The 15,694-nt window shown below is 40.6% G+C and overlaps 1 protein-coding gene across 1 annotated transcript in view; it reads right to left on the reverse strand.

The window, feature by feature from the left end:
• LOC308408871 (ATP-binding cassette sub-family C member 5) overlaps window positions 1-14,961 on the reverse strand; it is a 29,658-nt gene extending 14,697 nt beyond the window's left edge. The window contains exons 1-14 of the mRNA XM_080901290.1: window positions 14,688-14,961; window positions 11,907-12,095; window positions 11,222-11,377; window positions 6,464-6,611; window positions 5,375-5,608; window positions 4,886-5,059; window positions 3,829-3,976; window positions 2,743-2,891; window positions 2,201-2,308; window positions 1,127-1,471; window positions 855-926; window positions 528-652; window positions 363-435; window positions 6-209 (exon numbers count right to left, since the gene is read on the reverse strand). Coding sequence (XP_080757416.1) covers window positions 6-209; window positions 363-435; window positions 528-652; window positions 855-926; window positions 1,127-1,471; window positions 2,201-2,308; window positions 2,743-2,891; window positions 3,829-3,976; window positions 4,886-5,059; window positions 5,375-5,608; window positions 6,464-6,611; window positions 11,222-11,377; window positions 11,907-12,085 — 2,115 coding nt within the window. The 5' untranslated portion in view covers window positions 12,086-12,095; window positions 14,688-14,961. The remainder of the gene's footprint in view (window positions 1-5; window positions 210-362; window positions 436-527; window positions 653-854; window positions 927-1,126; window positions 1,472-2,200; window positions 2,309-2,742; window positions 2,892-3,828; window positions 3,977-4,885; window positions 5,060-5,374; window positions 5,609-6,463; window positions 6,612-11,221; window positions 11,378-11,906; window positions 12,096-14,687) is intronic.
• Window positions 14,962-15,694: the final 733 nt, after the last annotated feature.

The following is a 15,694-nucleotide window of genomic DNA, read 5'->3' on the forward strand; positions in this document are numbered from 1 at the left end:
CTTACCTGCAGCTGATGCGTTACAAAGAGTATGGTTTTGCCTTTAGCGGCCCCCCGAATGGCTTTACTGAAGATATGGGAGCCCACACAGGCATCAACAGCACTGAGAGGGTCATCCAGGAGAAGAATGGGCCGCTCACTGTAGAGTGCACGCGCCAGGCTCACTCGCTGACGCTGCCCTCCACTCAGGTTGGCACCCCTCTCGCCAATCTAAAAAGAGAAAATAAAAATACATTTTGCACAAAACTCTCCTCGTGCTGAGGCTGAATTAAATTTATTGCATAAAATGAAACTGCTGGGCATGATATTTGAGAAATCGATGTTTTCGGAGCTGACATTTTGTTAAAAAGAAGCAACAGATACCTCTGTCATGTCTCCATATGGGAGCTCTGCAATGTCTGGGAGTAAACAGCACGCCTCCAGCACTGCACTGTATCTAATGTCGAAACAAATATGCAAAGTTAGGGATAAATTTGCAGGTTTAGCGCTTTTTTACTTATAACACGGTTATACAGTACTTATTCTTACTTGTCTGGGTTATACTTATTTCCAAACAAGATATTTTCCTTGAGAGAATCATTTAGGATCCAGGCTTGTTGGGACACATATGCGAAGCCACCGCTGACAGCAACTTTTCCTTCTAACAGAGTCATCTAAAACACAAAGGCAGAAGGTAGGGAGCAGAGAAAACAGTTGAAAAAGTCCTTTTCAGATTGCAGGTTATACTGTGACATTGTGTGTGACTGAAAACTTCAGCAAGAAAAGCTGTCCTTGTTGTTATTCATGAGTTATTCTGGGTTATCTGAAGAGGAAATCTAAAGTGAGCATCTAGTTGAGCATTCACTCGAATCTCACCTGTCCCAGCAGAGCAGACAGAAGAGAGCTCTTTCCACTCCCGACACCTCCACAGATTCCAACCAGCGACCCCTAGTAGCAGTGGCAAAATAGAGAACATTCTCTAATGCTACCAAAGTAGCCTTGTAGGAATCACTGTTTAAAATGATCTTTACTTTATACCCTTTTGTCATGTTTAATATGAGTATTCACCACTGTAAGTAACATGTATGGAAGGACTACAACTGAGAAAAAGCATAATTAATCGACTTGATATGTGTTTGTGGTGTTACCTTCTTTATACGCAGGTTAATTTGGTGCAGGGTCTTGTGCAGTGGGGGGCGTATGCTTTGAGTGGAGGAGACGGTGCTTTGTGGACTCTCCTGCTCCATATTTGTGAGGAGACTTTGCACATTGGGGTTTTCCTTGTTTCCTTTGCCATCCTCTGTGGAAATGTACAAGCTAAGCTTTTCCCTTCGCAGCACATGCTTCATTACTCCTCGCTTCTTGGGAGCCGGGTTTGGCTTTTTGCCTTTTGCCTTTTCCCAAGCCAGCGTGGCAACCTGAAATTCTACGGCGTTGCCAGGATCCTCCATTTTTTCTACAACCTCCTCTCTGTCATCCATCGTGAAGAGCCTCTGTGGAGTCAAACGTAGTGGGATAGATTATAGACAACACGCATTGTGATGACCAGTTTAATAGTTACTTAAATATTTTAGTGCTTGGAAAACAAAAGTGCAGTTTAATCCTTTTTTAAAAACATGTTTACATGTGGTAAACAGGTTAAGTACTACGAAAACGGAAAAAATAAAGAAACGACTGTAAATAAAAATAAAAAAAAAAACAGAAAACCCAAGGATAAATCTAATGATCAGAAGGTCGGGGGTTCAAATCCACTGAACGGCTACCCTGAGGTACCGCTGGGCAAGGTACCGTCCCTACACACTGCTCTCCAGTCACTGAATTGGTGGCTGCCCACTGCTTTACTGACTGATTGGGTTAAATGCAGAGAGTAATTTCACTACAGGGGATTAATAAAGTATATTTTTTAAAAAAAATGCTTTTTACTTAGCTTTGTATTTATCACGTGTTTGGAAAACAGCAAAAAATGTCAGATGTGATACGTGAATAGGCTAAAAACTGCTTCCCCACTGACACACTATGTGAGTTTAATTTAGTGTGTGACCTCTAAAAAAAGGTACTTATTCTGAGAAGTGATATGGATTATTAAGTTCATGTATGCTTTATCAACCTTGACATCTTAAAATACTATTAAGACATGAAGACATCAACAGCTACATCACTATTCTTTACATGAAACATTATCATTTATCCACTTTTACAAGACACCAGTCCGTCTTTCTCACCTGAAATCTTTTGACTGCAACAGAAGCCTCTGATAGTGACCTCACCGCCAGTGGTGTGACTCTCAGGGCAAAGGTCATAGCATTGAAAACTGCAACCACAGTGAAAGCCTGAGGTGGGATGTGTAGAGATGGAGACAGTTATACTCAATAATTTATTTATATTCATGAAGTTTGACTTTAAAATGTGTATATGTGCTCGTCATGACCACAGACTCGGTGGGCATCTTAAAAGTTACATGATTTAAATAAATATGCAGTCAACATGCTGACTACGGATGGGTGACAAATTATAGGAAAACCACACCATAGTGCTTCAGTTTTGGACAACATTGATTAATGATTTAGCCAGTGGACCATCCGTGCCCCAATATGTCCCTTAGATTTTTTTTGTCTTGTTGCCATTTTGATGTGAAAATCAGAATCCTCTGGGCCGGGCTCAGTACTTTTCTACATACCACAAAGCATAATTGTCATTCATTGTCTTTATGATTTGTTTTTCCTATTTTCTTGTCACACACCGGTAGATTTTTATATATAAATACCTCAGCTGCGGTTAGGTCATAACCTAAGGCCATATGTAAGGAGAAAGTGCAGACGCTTGCGAGCACCATAATGACAGGAGACAATCCCACTGTTATGCTTTGGACGTTCCCGGCCCTCTCTAGTATGCTCCTCTCTTCTAACCGCACTTCTGTCGAGGAGATCAGAAAGACAGAGATGATAAATAACCAAGGACAGACACAAAGAATGCGAATGTGACGTAAGGGTCGAGTGAAAGTGTTGGCCAGCCAATCCACACCACAATCAGAGTCACTCACCAAAATAGCAAGCACACAAAAATAGATACAAGAGAGGACAAGAGACTCGCTCTTCAAAGGGGCTCCAAAAGCTGGTGATCCTTGAAAACTTTTCAAGTCCAATTCCTGAATCCTGACCCTCTCGTCTATGTTTGTATATCCCGTTTGCACGGGCTCGTTTAGTCACTTCATTGTCCTTATTCCCCATTGGGATGTGTGTGTTCTTGCATAAACTACAAAGGAGGAGTCATCGGCACAATTGCTGACTGTAAATTTGGAATGACATTGTAACTCTTAAGACTCATTCACCAATGAACGCCAATTAATTATTGTTATTATAGCAGGTAATCACAAGACAGCAATGAAAGTGAGACCCAGCTGGCTAATTTGGAGCAGATTAAATAGGGAAAATGATGCTTATCCATGACCTAGAGCAAGGACCTCATGAGAAAAGGCCATCGCTTAGTCATGAATAAGTAGAGCAGCCTTGACAGCCATTTAAGGTATCATAGGGCCCCAAACACTTTGCAAATTAATCTTGAAGTGCAGGGATTGAAAGTGCCTTTGATTATAGACAATGGCACACTTAAACAGGGCAGGTTAATGGAAATGGATTAAGGGGCAGGGTTATCATGCCAGTTTGCTACGAGGACAAGCCTACTTTTAGGTGATAAACCGCTCATTTAGTGACTAATTTGCATGAGTAAAAGATGTTCAAGTGAAGTGGCACTTTATTCTCAAAAATGCTGACCTGCACAAAGTTCCCAGGTCTTCACCACATTCAAGAAATGAGCATTGGATATATTGCTGAGTCACATGACTGCCACTCACTGCGAATGTTTTTTGCAAAGGCATCTTCCCAACAATACATCTTGATGAACTTTATGCAGCCCAAGATCTCGTTCATCAGCCTCACGCGCTGGTCGCTGACTGCCACACACTTCTTGCGGAAATATGCCGTCAACCTCGATGCAAGCATCTGTCCAGACAGGAACGGGGGAAATGATGACAGGAGAAATAAGTGGCGGGGGAGGAAATGAAAGCAGACATAATCACATTAACTGTGCTGCAGGCCTGTCCCGGAGACCAGAGTGATAAACGCCTTCCCCATCAATAGCAGGGTCTCTAGCTGTCAGACTACAGCTCAGACTGAGTGTAATTTGAAAACAACAGTTAGAAAGTTGACAGGCGACTGATAGCCACAGAGTTATGATGCTTTTAAAAAGTGTCTGTTTGGCTCTCCAATAATCTAAATTAACTTAAAGACTTTAATGACGTTACGATTTCTGTCTTCAACTAAGAATGAATCAGCAATAATAAACTCTCTGCTGAGTAATCTTTGGTAAAACTTTTTGAAACTGCTATAATTACATTATCTTAAAGTGGACCTATTACGTCATTTTCTCTCATATCGATGAACTGTCATACTGATGGACGCTCATATTACACATCACCAAAATTTTAAATCAGGTCAATTTATGTACACGTAATCCACATGAGCCAAAAAGCTTCAGTCTGCCCTAAACGCTCCATTTCAATTTCTTCTGCTGCTGGATTTGTTTGTCAAAGAGAGCAGATATTCCTAATACGGTCATCTAAAGCACACCACTCTGTCTTTAAAAAAAAGTTGGCTTACAGGGAGGATGGGAGAAAAGGAGAAAAACAGCTTGCTTCAGACAGAGAAGGAATAGAGGTGCTGCAACGAGGCACAGCACAAGATAAATAAGCAGTTTTTTGAACTGTGACTCATGCAAGTCTAGCAGAGTCCAGGAATAAAAAATAAGGAGCCGGAAATCAGCATAAAAGGTCCACTTTAAAAAGAATGACAGACAGACAACCATGTTTTCCATTCTTTGCCTCTGGTTAGATGTTATAGTGAAAGTCGTACCATGACAGGGTAAATGATGATGAAAATGGATGACCCCATCAGAGCCGTGGGGCCCAGGAAGAATGCAGTGTAAGATAGACCCAGTATTCCCACAAGTGGCCCTCCAGCCAGAAGGCAGCCCACACACACTGCTTCATAGAGCCGCTGGCCATCACTGGAGCAGATGTTGATCAGCTAGGTAGAGAGAGACAGTGATTTACATAAAGTACTGCTTCAAAATTCCTCCAAATATTACTACAAAAACAGTTTTATGAACACAGTTATCCTTATTCCCACATTCACTTATGGACAATGATTCCTCTTAAGCTGAGTAATGACTAATCTTAGACAGCCTCCCCTCCCTCAGGCTATGGGATTTGTCGAAATCTAAGCAGGACTGGTGTAAGAGCAGAAATTAAATCCATCTCAATCATCTGCATGTGGTGCCCTGCAGCGAGGGATGATTTCTTTAATATGAAGAGGAGTTCCCTCCAGGGTTACAACACCTACCTCGCCCGGACTGATGTCTTTAGTGCTGCGCAGGCGGAGGATCTTGTGGAAGGCCAGGGTAAGAGTGGCCCCACGGAGGCGTGCTGCAGTGCGGTAATTGACGCCCCACATGAGTCCCAGAGACCAGGAGCGCATCAGTTCCATGAGGAAGAGCCCGGCTGCCAGAGACAGGCCATACCACACAGAGCTCTCTGAGCTCTGGGAATACTCCAGCAGAGATTTAACCAGGATAGCCTGCCCACATAGAGTGACAGGAAGGAAAGAGTGAGGAAAGAAGGAAAGCACAGAGAAAAAGTGGCAGTGGCAAAACAGAGAACAACAAGGACAGAGATAACGTAGGAGACACAGAATAAAAACAAGCAGAAACACAGGAAATATTTCATATATAACTTGATTAAAAGTGGACAAAATAAAATATGACAAAATGCATTTTTAAGCAATATTTTTGCTCGCCTGGATAAGTAAAATTAGTCAGTAGAAAGAATACATACAACATTGCTTTGTCATTAAATGCACTAAAGAGGAAAAAATCACATAAGAATGTGCGACAAATGTGTCATTGTCTAAGAACTAAATCCAGTTAATGCTATTAGTTGTGGGTACAGGAATCACACAGTATGCACATAAGACATCAAAAGAAACAGCTTGGAGCAAAAGGAACAATGAAAGTCACTCAGACATGCCACAGACTTAGAACTTCAAACATCATTACTTTTCAGTTTTCTGATAAGGAATGTTTAGAAATATTCACACTTTGAGTTTGTTCTGCGACAATCATCTGAGAGCTGTTTTGGCAGGGAATCTAAAGCTACAAGTGTGCCACATAAAAAGCCCTGCGCATATCTGGACCAAAGTGTGACTGGGTACAAAACAGCTAATCTATGGTATTAATATGACTCTCAGTATCTAAGGCTTTGTAATCTCCCAGTATGTTTTCATTTCAATTTCCAGACCAGCATGAAACAGGATAAAGTGATTTTCTGAAAATACATGGACTTGAGGCTCCAAGCCAGCGACCATGCTGAAAGGCGTTTTAGCTGAATCAGCAAAAAAATATAAAAGGCAAAGAAGGATTTAGACTGTACTCACAGCCCCAACAAAGCCGGCCACCATTGTGAGAAGCAGGGAGAATACGGCCACCAGCGTACGGGTTTGGCAGAACCTCCAGAAGACTCTTGTCAGGGATGCCCCCTCTCGCCCGCTTCGTTTGAGCTCCTCGTGCCACAAATGTTCAAGCCTGGAACCAAAACCCAGGATCACAAATAGTGACAAACTATAGGAGTGCACAGTTCAGCCAAACATGAGTCCATTCTCACTAAACTAAATATATATAACTCTCTAACGGCTTCCCCTTTGTTCACGCATCAGTGCTATCCAATGTGGTGGTAAAGAGCCCAAAAGTTTCTTGGATATTTTTTTCTTTAATTGGATAAAATCAGCACTTCCCAAAATAGAGGATAAAAACAGTATAGAAGGCAATCAATGCAATCAAAAAACCCCAAAGACAACTGAAGATAGCTAGGGTGATAATAGTATAAAGGTGACCTACAATATACAATCACGCTTCACATAATCGCACTGAGAAAGGTACCACCAAACATGTTAAAGATGTGCTAATGCACTTTTATTGCTGTATAATGCCATTTGAAGTGGGTAAATATCTTGTTGGCCAAATGCATCACGGCTAATGACTCTATAAAGCAGCAGTCGAGCAGCTGCAGAAAGTAATTAACGCCCTAACGACTTTATTAAAAACGTATCAGAGATAGACACAACATTATACCCGCTACACTCTTGCACGGCCTGGTAATTGCTACTTGAAGTCAAATGGTGCTAAATCTAAGGAATTGCAATTATTTGCACTCCAAATGCTGCAGAGACACAGTTTGATTCACAGAAAGTTAGACTAGTGTTCCTAAATCCAATCAAAGAACCAAGCGAGGAATAGCAAATTAAACTGGAAGAGATTTTTTTAAGCACCCCCCCATTACTGTCCAAAATGAATATACAACTGTGGTCAGAAGATTACAGATAATTTGGGAGTTTTAATGATTTTAATGAGTTTGAACTGTTCTTTTTCCACGGTGGAACGATTTTAAAGCATTACTTTAGAAAGCAAGAACTGGTTGCACAAGTATGAATTTATAATGGATTTAATCCACACGGGGACAAAAGTATACATACAGGCTAAAATGTGCACATACATAGCATTTGTGTGACAGGACTGGCCAATATTCAAAACAATGAGAAAGTCCAAGGAACTCAGTCAAGATCTATGAAGGGAAATTGTAGATTTACACGAGCGGGGGAGGTCTCTCTGAGCCATTTCTAAACAGCTGCCATCATATTTATATGCACGATGAGCACATGCAAACTTCTGATCGCACAAATCCAAAGTCATGTGTATTTAGAAATACCATATTAGATCTCATGTGCGTACATGTACCTACATATAAATGAAAAGGAGAACAGCGGGGCAACAGTGCGGGCTGTAAAGCAGGAATTATTTGCTTTCGAACAGGAGTGAAATGTCCCTGACAGCCATCGTTTCAGCATGCCAGATGGCACGCAAAGCTGATGTTGCAGGAGTGTGTTTGAACAGCACACAGCATTCAAGGTTCGCACCTCACTGAGCAACCAACAAGTGTCAACTCTCCCAGGGCGCCTTTCCAATTTCCCGTGCTGTGCTTTTGCATCTCCATTCTGTAAATGTTCTTGCTATGTAAACTGTGACAGACACCCACCCAGTGGCTTTGTGCTCTTTTGCTGCTTCCTGTGTCTGCTTCTTTTTAACATACACAAAGCAGCACAAAAACTCTCAGCCCTGAGCCACGATCTTTAAACAGAACAAGCATTACTGGCAACCTACGCAGTTGTCACCAGATACAAGAGTGAACTTCCTCAAATAGTCGCTCTCCTTTTTACTGCTGAGTCACAGCAGCAATGGAAAAAAACACTGGTTTTACTTTCCCTGAGTAGCACAAATAATAAGCTTAATGTAAAACATTTAAGTTCATTCATAGAATCAGAGCGTCTTTACGAGGCATTTCCCAAGCTGTAGCTTGGCCTTTTATCTCACGGTCTGCCCCAGCCCGGCTCCTGTCAGTGACAGCTAATGGATGAGACAGGGAGACACTGTGCATTGCAGGTACACACTTAATGCCATTATTGTCTAAGAGAGGCACAAATTCTCACGGAAATCTGTAATCCCAGCCTTTCTTAGCAACACTCCCCTGCCTTTATCCCATCACATCGTTCCTGTATTGTAAACAGACACAGGATGTTCATCAGTTAAGTCTCAAGGTATAGCTTAACTATGTGCTGCACAAACACACAAAACGGTACATAATTATGAATACTAAAACGACAGCATAACAGCTGTATCACTCCAAAAACCCTGACTAATAACACTGAATGAAACGTGAACTTGCATTTTCCGTTTTCGTCACAATTAATCTCACTAGGTTTAACAAAAGGGCTTTCTCGATATTTATTTTAAAAAGACAACCCTGTCCCACGAGACTGAAACAGGCTTGTACAGTTACATATCATATCAGTGGAATTCATCCTCAAACAGCAAGCTCCACAGGATACTCTGGACAAATAACACAATCTCAGCTCAGGGTTGCAGCACAAAGAGAATCTACTTGTACAAGTGACCGAAGCACATTTTAACCAAGAATGGATTAGCAACTCTCCTCCACAACTTCACTAGATGTTAATTAGCAATTTGAATATTTGAAAATTAGTAACTTCATTTTCACTCCTTCAGCTAAAGCATCAGAGCATATAATGAAGATGCCAGTCATGTGCAGTGAGCTGACTGCATGTTACTTAAAATGATGACACTGGCATTACTCAACACTTATAAAGAAACCAAGCAACAACTACAAGGGCTGAAAATGGAAGTCAACAGAGTTCCCCTCGAAAAAACTGTATAAATTAATGTTGTTACACCGAACCAAAAAAAAAAAAGGGTAACTCTGTTATTCATTTCTTGTTGAGAGACAGGGCCGATGTTAGTGCCAAAAAGGGGCTGTTCAGGCTGCCTGTCAGGCTTCATTTGGGTTCATTTATGTCTGTGCCCTCTCGACTGTCCTTGTGGTACCGGTGCCTTTTGAAATCCATTTTACAGACCATCCAGTTAATCTATGCTATAGGTTAGGCTACTAAAACTGTAGTTTTGTGCATATGTATCAACCTATAATGCAGCCATTTGCAAATCTCATGAATCCATATTTTATTTGCAGCTGGTTGTAGGGAACATATCAACTACTTGAACTGAGAAAATGTGCCAATTCACAAAAAAGTATTAGCTTATTTTGAATTCGACGGCAGCAGCACGTCTCAAAAGAGTCGGGGAGGGGTCAACAAAAGGTTAGAAGAGTAAGTGGCGCTAAAAAGAGAAGGCTCAATAACACGACTGGTTATACAAAGAGCATCTTAGAGAGGCCGTTTCATAAAAGCAAAGACAGGCAAAGTTTCACAGTCTGCAAAAAATAAAAAATATCACATCTACAACTTGTGGAACAATATCAGAATAACATGAATAAGTGTTAATAAGTCGTATTTATGTTAACATAAATAAATGTTAACATAAATAACAAAAAAAGATAAACGGGTTAGGTTTTGTTGGAAGAATTTGACAAGATTTTTTATTTCACCCTCTCAGAAATCTCAGGCTTAAGAGGGCTAACCTCCCTGTCAACTACTATCAGCTATCTCTAAAGTACTACCGTGTCTTTTCATCATCTTGTTATTAAAGACTATTGAAGGGGGATAAAAGACACTTTAATTGAAAAATTCCTCTAACGAGCAAGTCTATATATTTTGGGTATACACCTCTAGACTAGATAAAAGAGATAATAAGAACTTAATGAAACTACTGGTGGCTGGTAGAAAGACTAGGAAGGAGAGCCCAACATCTAATATATGAATGGAAATCACAATGTTCATTGACAAACTGGACAAGCATTTCTCAGTTATACATCTGAACAATTTGTTTTACACTGGGAAATATTGGTCAGCTCTGTGACGCCCTGTAGACCTGGTATTGTTTTTGAACATCTATAACTAAATTGTACTGACCAGTCGAAACCTTCCTGCTTGGTCAAAGTTGTTTCTCTTGTTTCTTTTTTCCTTTGTATATATGTTGCATATGTAGTCTTGGATGTTAATAATAATACAAAGAAGAAGAAAAGATGAAGAAAAAGAAAATGGCAGATCCATTTAACAGGAGTTTGTTCTTCAGTAGTTTCCAACACTCTGTCTGTGACCCTCATTCTCACTCTCTTTGTTAATGACGACATAAATCTTGAATAAGGCTATAATTTTGTGCAATGACGCTGCAAATTTTAGTAAATGCTGTTTCATAAAGGAGTGAACAGCACATTTGATGCTGGGTAAATACAGCCAGCTAGATATACTAGCCTGTATTTACCGCAGTGCTATGCTACACAGATGACTGATTTAAAATAATTCCCAGATTGTTGACTGTAAAGAAAGAAAGAAAGTAGAAGAAACAGTTTGGCTCATCAAAACTCAATATTAATATGTTATACAACATGCAGTGTCTGTGTAAACAGCATATTATAGTTTTGCTTTGTGATTTCACTCAAAAGTCCCTTTTTTTTAAAGAGGGGACAGTTCCCATATATTAAATTTCTCTGTTATAAAGAAAACGTAAAAATCTAACACCGTCAAATAACTCCCACCTCACCTTTTTATTTCATGCCTCACCAGGTTCCAGTATTGTGGGAATACTGTGTTTCAACAATAAATAGACTCTTCCTAACACCGCAGGTCCCTTTCATCAGGCAAACCTCAGCTTTGGCACAATTACCTCACCTTTGGCAGTTGACTGCAGAGGCTTCGTGGCAAGACAGTCCCCACACATCATCTATAGACAAGCTGGACGCCTTGTAGGCTTTCACTGCCAGCGGCGAGAGCCAGTGCAGAGTCATAAATGAGAAGAGGCCAGCATTATCGACTGGATGCTGGTGCCTGGAATAGAGTGGAAGACGTGGAAATAGGTGAGATGTATAAAAGCACAGGTACACACACAGAGGCGCTATGCTGGGGGAACAGACAGACATAGGTTTTCTGAGAAATAATCGGCGCCTTTGACTCGCCAGAGTCAATGAAAGGTGAATCATGCCGGCTGTGTTTGGATAGTAATTTACACGCTCTTCACAGAAATCTAAGAGTGCAGCGAAAAGAAAAAGAAGTTGTGTGTGTGTGTGTGTGTGTGGGGGGGGTTATCAGTGGGTATATGCTCAGACATGGCACTGTGCTGCTGGAGGATATGTTGCAAGCCCTTATCATGGCCTCAGGCTACACCCGAATAGTCAGCACATTAGGGAGGGGCCAAACAGAGCAAATGTGTACTCCAGAGTCTGTGTGTATCTTCACACTTCAACATACAACAACATCTTCACACTGTAGGAGCTTAAAACCGTCTCTGCCTTTATGTTCTCATTCATCTCTCTCGCTACCAGAGTCATCAAATACAATTAAAGTCGATTTTGTTTACTTGTGCCTTATCCTGAAGGGCTTTAAAAGCTGAAGGCTTTTCCTGTAGCGTCCTGGCCTCTTTGGCCCCCTCTCCAATGAAGCCTCTGCTTCCTCTTCCTCCAGTTCTGGCAGCGGTTGCAGAGAGGGCAGTGACAGACCCTCTACACACTCGGCTGCTTCCAGTGCACCAGGGAACATGTTGGGCCCTCTGAGGAGAAAAGAGCATTGTGAAAGCCATTGTACAAATATTTCTATTTATTTACACCAAGTTGTTACACAGTAACTGATCAATAGTACAAAACCCCCAAACATTGTTATATAATATCTCCAGACACAGTAATTCATTTTTGTGCACTGTAGTACACATTTAGTTTTTGCTTGCATCACTCACACTCTACATGCCACTCTGCTGAGTCCTGATGTTTCTTAGAGGACAACAGTAGCTTTAAAATGATGTCACATGTAAGCATGATATCTACATTTAAAATATGTTTTTAAACTCAGATTATGATTAATTTTCAAAAACAAACATCTAGTAAGTAATTTGAGGGGGTTTTCAGACCTAAGCTTATTTAGTTTCACAGAGGAAATGACTCATTTATTAATGTGTACTCTGGTGCTCGTCAGGACTTTGTACTTAAATTTATTTCACTTTTTTCTAGTAGACAACTCTTTGACAGAGGCAGAAAGAATTCTTAACACAATCATTGAGGGAGATTCAGACATAGATCTTTCAGAAGATGAGAGTCATATGAGCCAAATAGGAGAGGGTGAAAACCCAGGAGGAGCCAGACAAACATTATCAAGATGCAGTGGCGGATGTAATGGAGAACGACACAGGGTCAGCTGGAATCTGCCGTCATCCTATCTGGTCCAACACCAGCATGTAGGAGAATCAGGAATTTTTGATTTTTAGTGAAAAAAGTACGGGTAACGTGCAGAAATGTCTTCCAGTAAATTGATTTAACTTATAAAGATGGTGTAAATGTGTTGTAAGTGAACTATATCGGATATTGGAGTATCTAAATTTTATTTTGCTAAATAATTTTCCATTATCTTCGGTTTATGACTTTGTTGGAAGAATGCAGAATTGGAGATGATGGTACCCTAATGACACTTAATGACTGGAGCCCACAGCAGTATTTCCAGCAGTAAAACTAATTCAGGACTTGTCCTTGTTGACCAACCAGCGTATGGTACAGGATTCAGGGTGTCGTTTAAACACAACACCAGAAGAAACCAATAGCTTTTTAGGAATCTCAGTGTACCATGCCAATGTACTGGGCTGCCAAAATAAGAGTCGCAGTTATGGCTGATTCCATGACATGTGGTCATTTCTACAAGATCAGGTCTTCGCTGAAAGTAGTCGATGAGCTGCCAGAAAATGAGAAAAAAAAAGGATCTCCTGGGGAAAGTCAGACCACTTCTAAAGAGAGTCCTTCAAGGTTGCCTCAATCTGCCCAGGCCAACAAAGGTCTGTATGATGAACAGGGACAAATATATGAACAAGACCTGAATAATACCAGTGATGAAGAGTTCTCTCTAGAAATCAAGAAAAGGACTGAATTTTGTTAGTTTCACATTCGTGATCAATGAACTCTCCTTGTGCACTGTAGTGCACATGTTGTAACATTTTAATAAAATTAGTTAAAAACAAAATTGTTTTTGCAATGTGTTTTTTACCAACCCAACACTTGATTTATATGGAAAAAATCAAAATACCTTTTTTCCATGTAAATCTCAGGAGGATATAACATATGTTAATGTTTGAGGATTTTGTTAGCAGTTTTGCTTGATTATAGCATTATCAAAACCTCTGGAGTTTCCTTATGGCTTATAACATATGGTGAGTGTTTTGCTGAATCGTCCCCTGAGACACAGATAGGCTCGAGAATCACCTTGCTCATAGGTCACAGCCCCTCTCTGGTGTACAACTAAAGTGCTTATCTATTTAAAGACAACCTGCCAGCAGCCCCAGGAGCTCGGGAACAGACATCTGAGCTGTCGGTGTGTCCACACACCGTCACTGATCCCTTGTATGGCAAACCTCCATGACAAGGTCAGCTTGACCTGTGCCAAGAGACTCACCAGAGACCGTGGTAGATAGTGAGATTCAATACAGTGCATACCGAAGGTGCATAACAGAGTTGCATAACAAAAAGTAACAACATGTTGTAACTCCTAATGTAAAAGTATGATGTGAACCTAACTCTGAGTTCAGGAAAAACAGAAAAAAAAAGTCCTCCATGCCCCAGTCATGTGAAGTTTGTCATATGGCTGTGAAGTTTCAAAGCTCTCTTTAGGGGAAAGGCTGCACGCTTTTAGTTTAAAATATAAACCTTTGCAGCCTGCATTCAAAGAGCTCCTGGAGCAAAACAAAGAAGGTTCAGACTAAATATGCTGGATAGTTGTTTAACTTGTTAGTCAGGTTTCAGCTGGGACAACAAAATCATAAACATGCATGAGAGAAGTCATTTTGCAGCTTTCATTTTACCAAAACATAAACACATAAAGTTCACATATCAACTAAAAAGTAGCAAAGGCACAAAGAAAAGTAGAAATTAGAGGCAGAGAAGTTAATAACTGGAGTTACGGTAAACATAATGTCTGATATTAGGATAGACACACTTACACGCTTTGCCCTTAAATTCCTTGATGACTTTATCAAAAATCAATACTTTTAAAACGCAGCCTCCCTCTAAACAGGCATTTAATTATAGAGATCCCGCAGAAGATCATATGTTCCTGTTACTGGTGTGGAAACAGAGGGATTAATTTATGTTTTCACTGTGACACTTACTTTTAAGTCCTCCTTGGTCAGGTCAGTACAGATCTCAGATGTTGTGCCTATAAGCAAGAACCAGAGAAGAAGAAGATTCTAACGACCATGGTATCTCTTCTCTAACTTTTGTCATTTCATTAAAGTCTAAACTCCGCACAGACACATCTTCCTCATCTGCGGAGCTGCGCTCGGATGAATACACGTTTAGGAAACATGGGAAACTTTAGCGCCTCACGTGTATGAAATGCGTGCTGCTTTCTCCCGGCATTAACTGAAGCTACCTCCTTTTGCCGTCACACGGAGCCCCGAGGGGACAGGAATTCCCGATAACGCTCTTATGTCACACGGTCTCCACCAACCGCTGACAGAGCTTAGCGGTCACCCTAGTAACGGGGATAACAACGAGGAAGTGCACACAGCAGGGAGGGGCGGGTCCACAGAGGATATTTTTAAACAGGCGGAAGAATGCTGCATTTTAATTGGTTGCTAGGTTGTTAGGCATTGGGAGGGCCGCTCTGCTGTGATTGGTTATATTTGGCTCGCCCGGTTCTCGTTACCGCTCAAAGTGCACCATACATACTGTCCGTCCCTTCATCGGAAGGCTTTCTTTGCACAATCATCAAAATGTAGACAGTTTTCTAATGGATCATTCGGCGCCCGCATGAGCTTCAAATGACTTTCATTTTTTTTAAAAAGTCCAGGTTAGAGAAATGTCCTAGAGAGATAATAAATATAATAAAGAAATAATATGTGTGAGTGACCCCATCAGGTATTTCTCACTTTTTCAGAAGGGAATGGGCTTTTTAGTTATATCTGATATAAAATGATAGATCACCCTCAATAAACACGAAGCAATAATTCTGAGTAAATTGAGATATATAAAATTAATGGTTGATATATATTAAAGAAAACGTGCTCGGTTTAAACCGAATCTACACCATTCGAGCAGATTTCATTTGAACAGATTCCATTAAATATAACATGGTACAAAATTACATGGAAAATTTACATGCAATTAAAATAGT

This window comes from Rhamphochromis sp. 'chilingali' (assembly GCF_963969265.1).
Source record: "Rhamphochromis sp. 'chilingali' genome assembly, chromosome: 13".
Classification (NCBI taxonomy): domain Eukaryota; kingdom Metazoa; phylum Chordata; class Actinopteri; order Cichliformes; family Cichlidae; genus Rhamphochromis; species Rhamphochromis sp. 'chilingali'.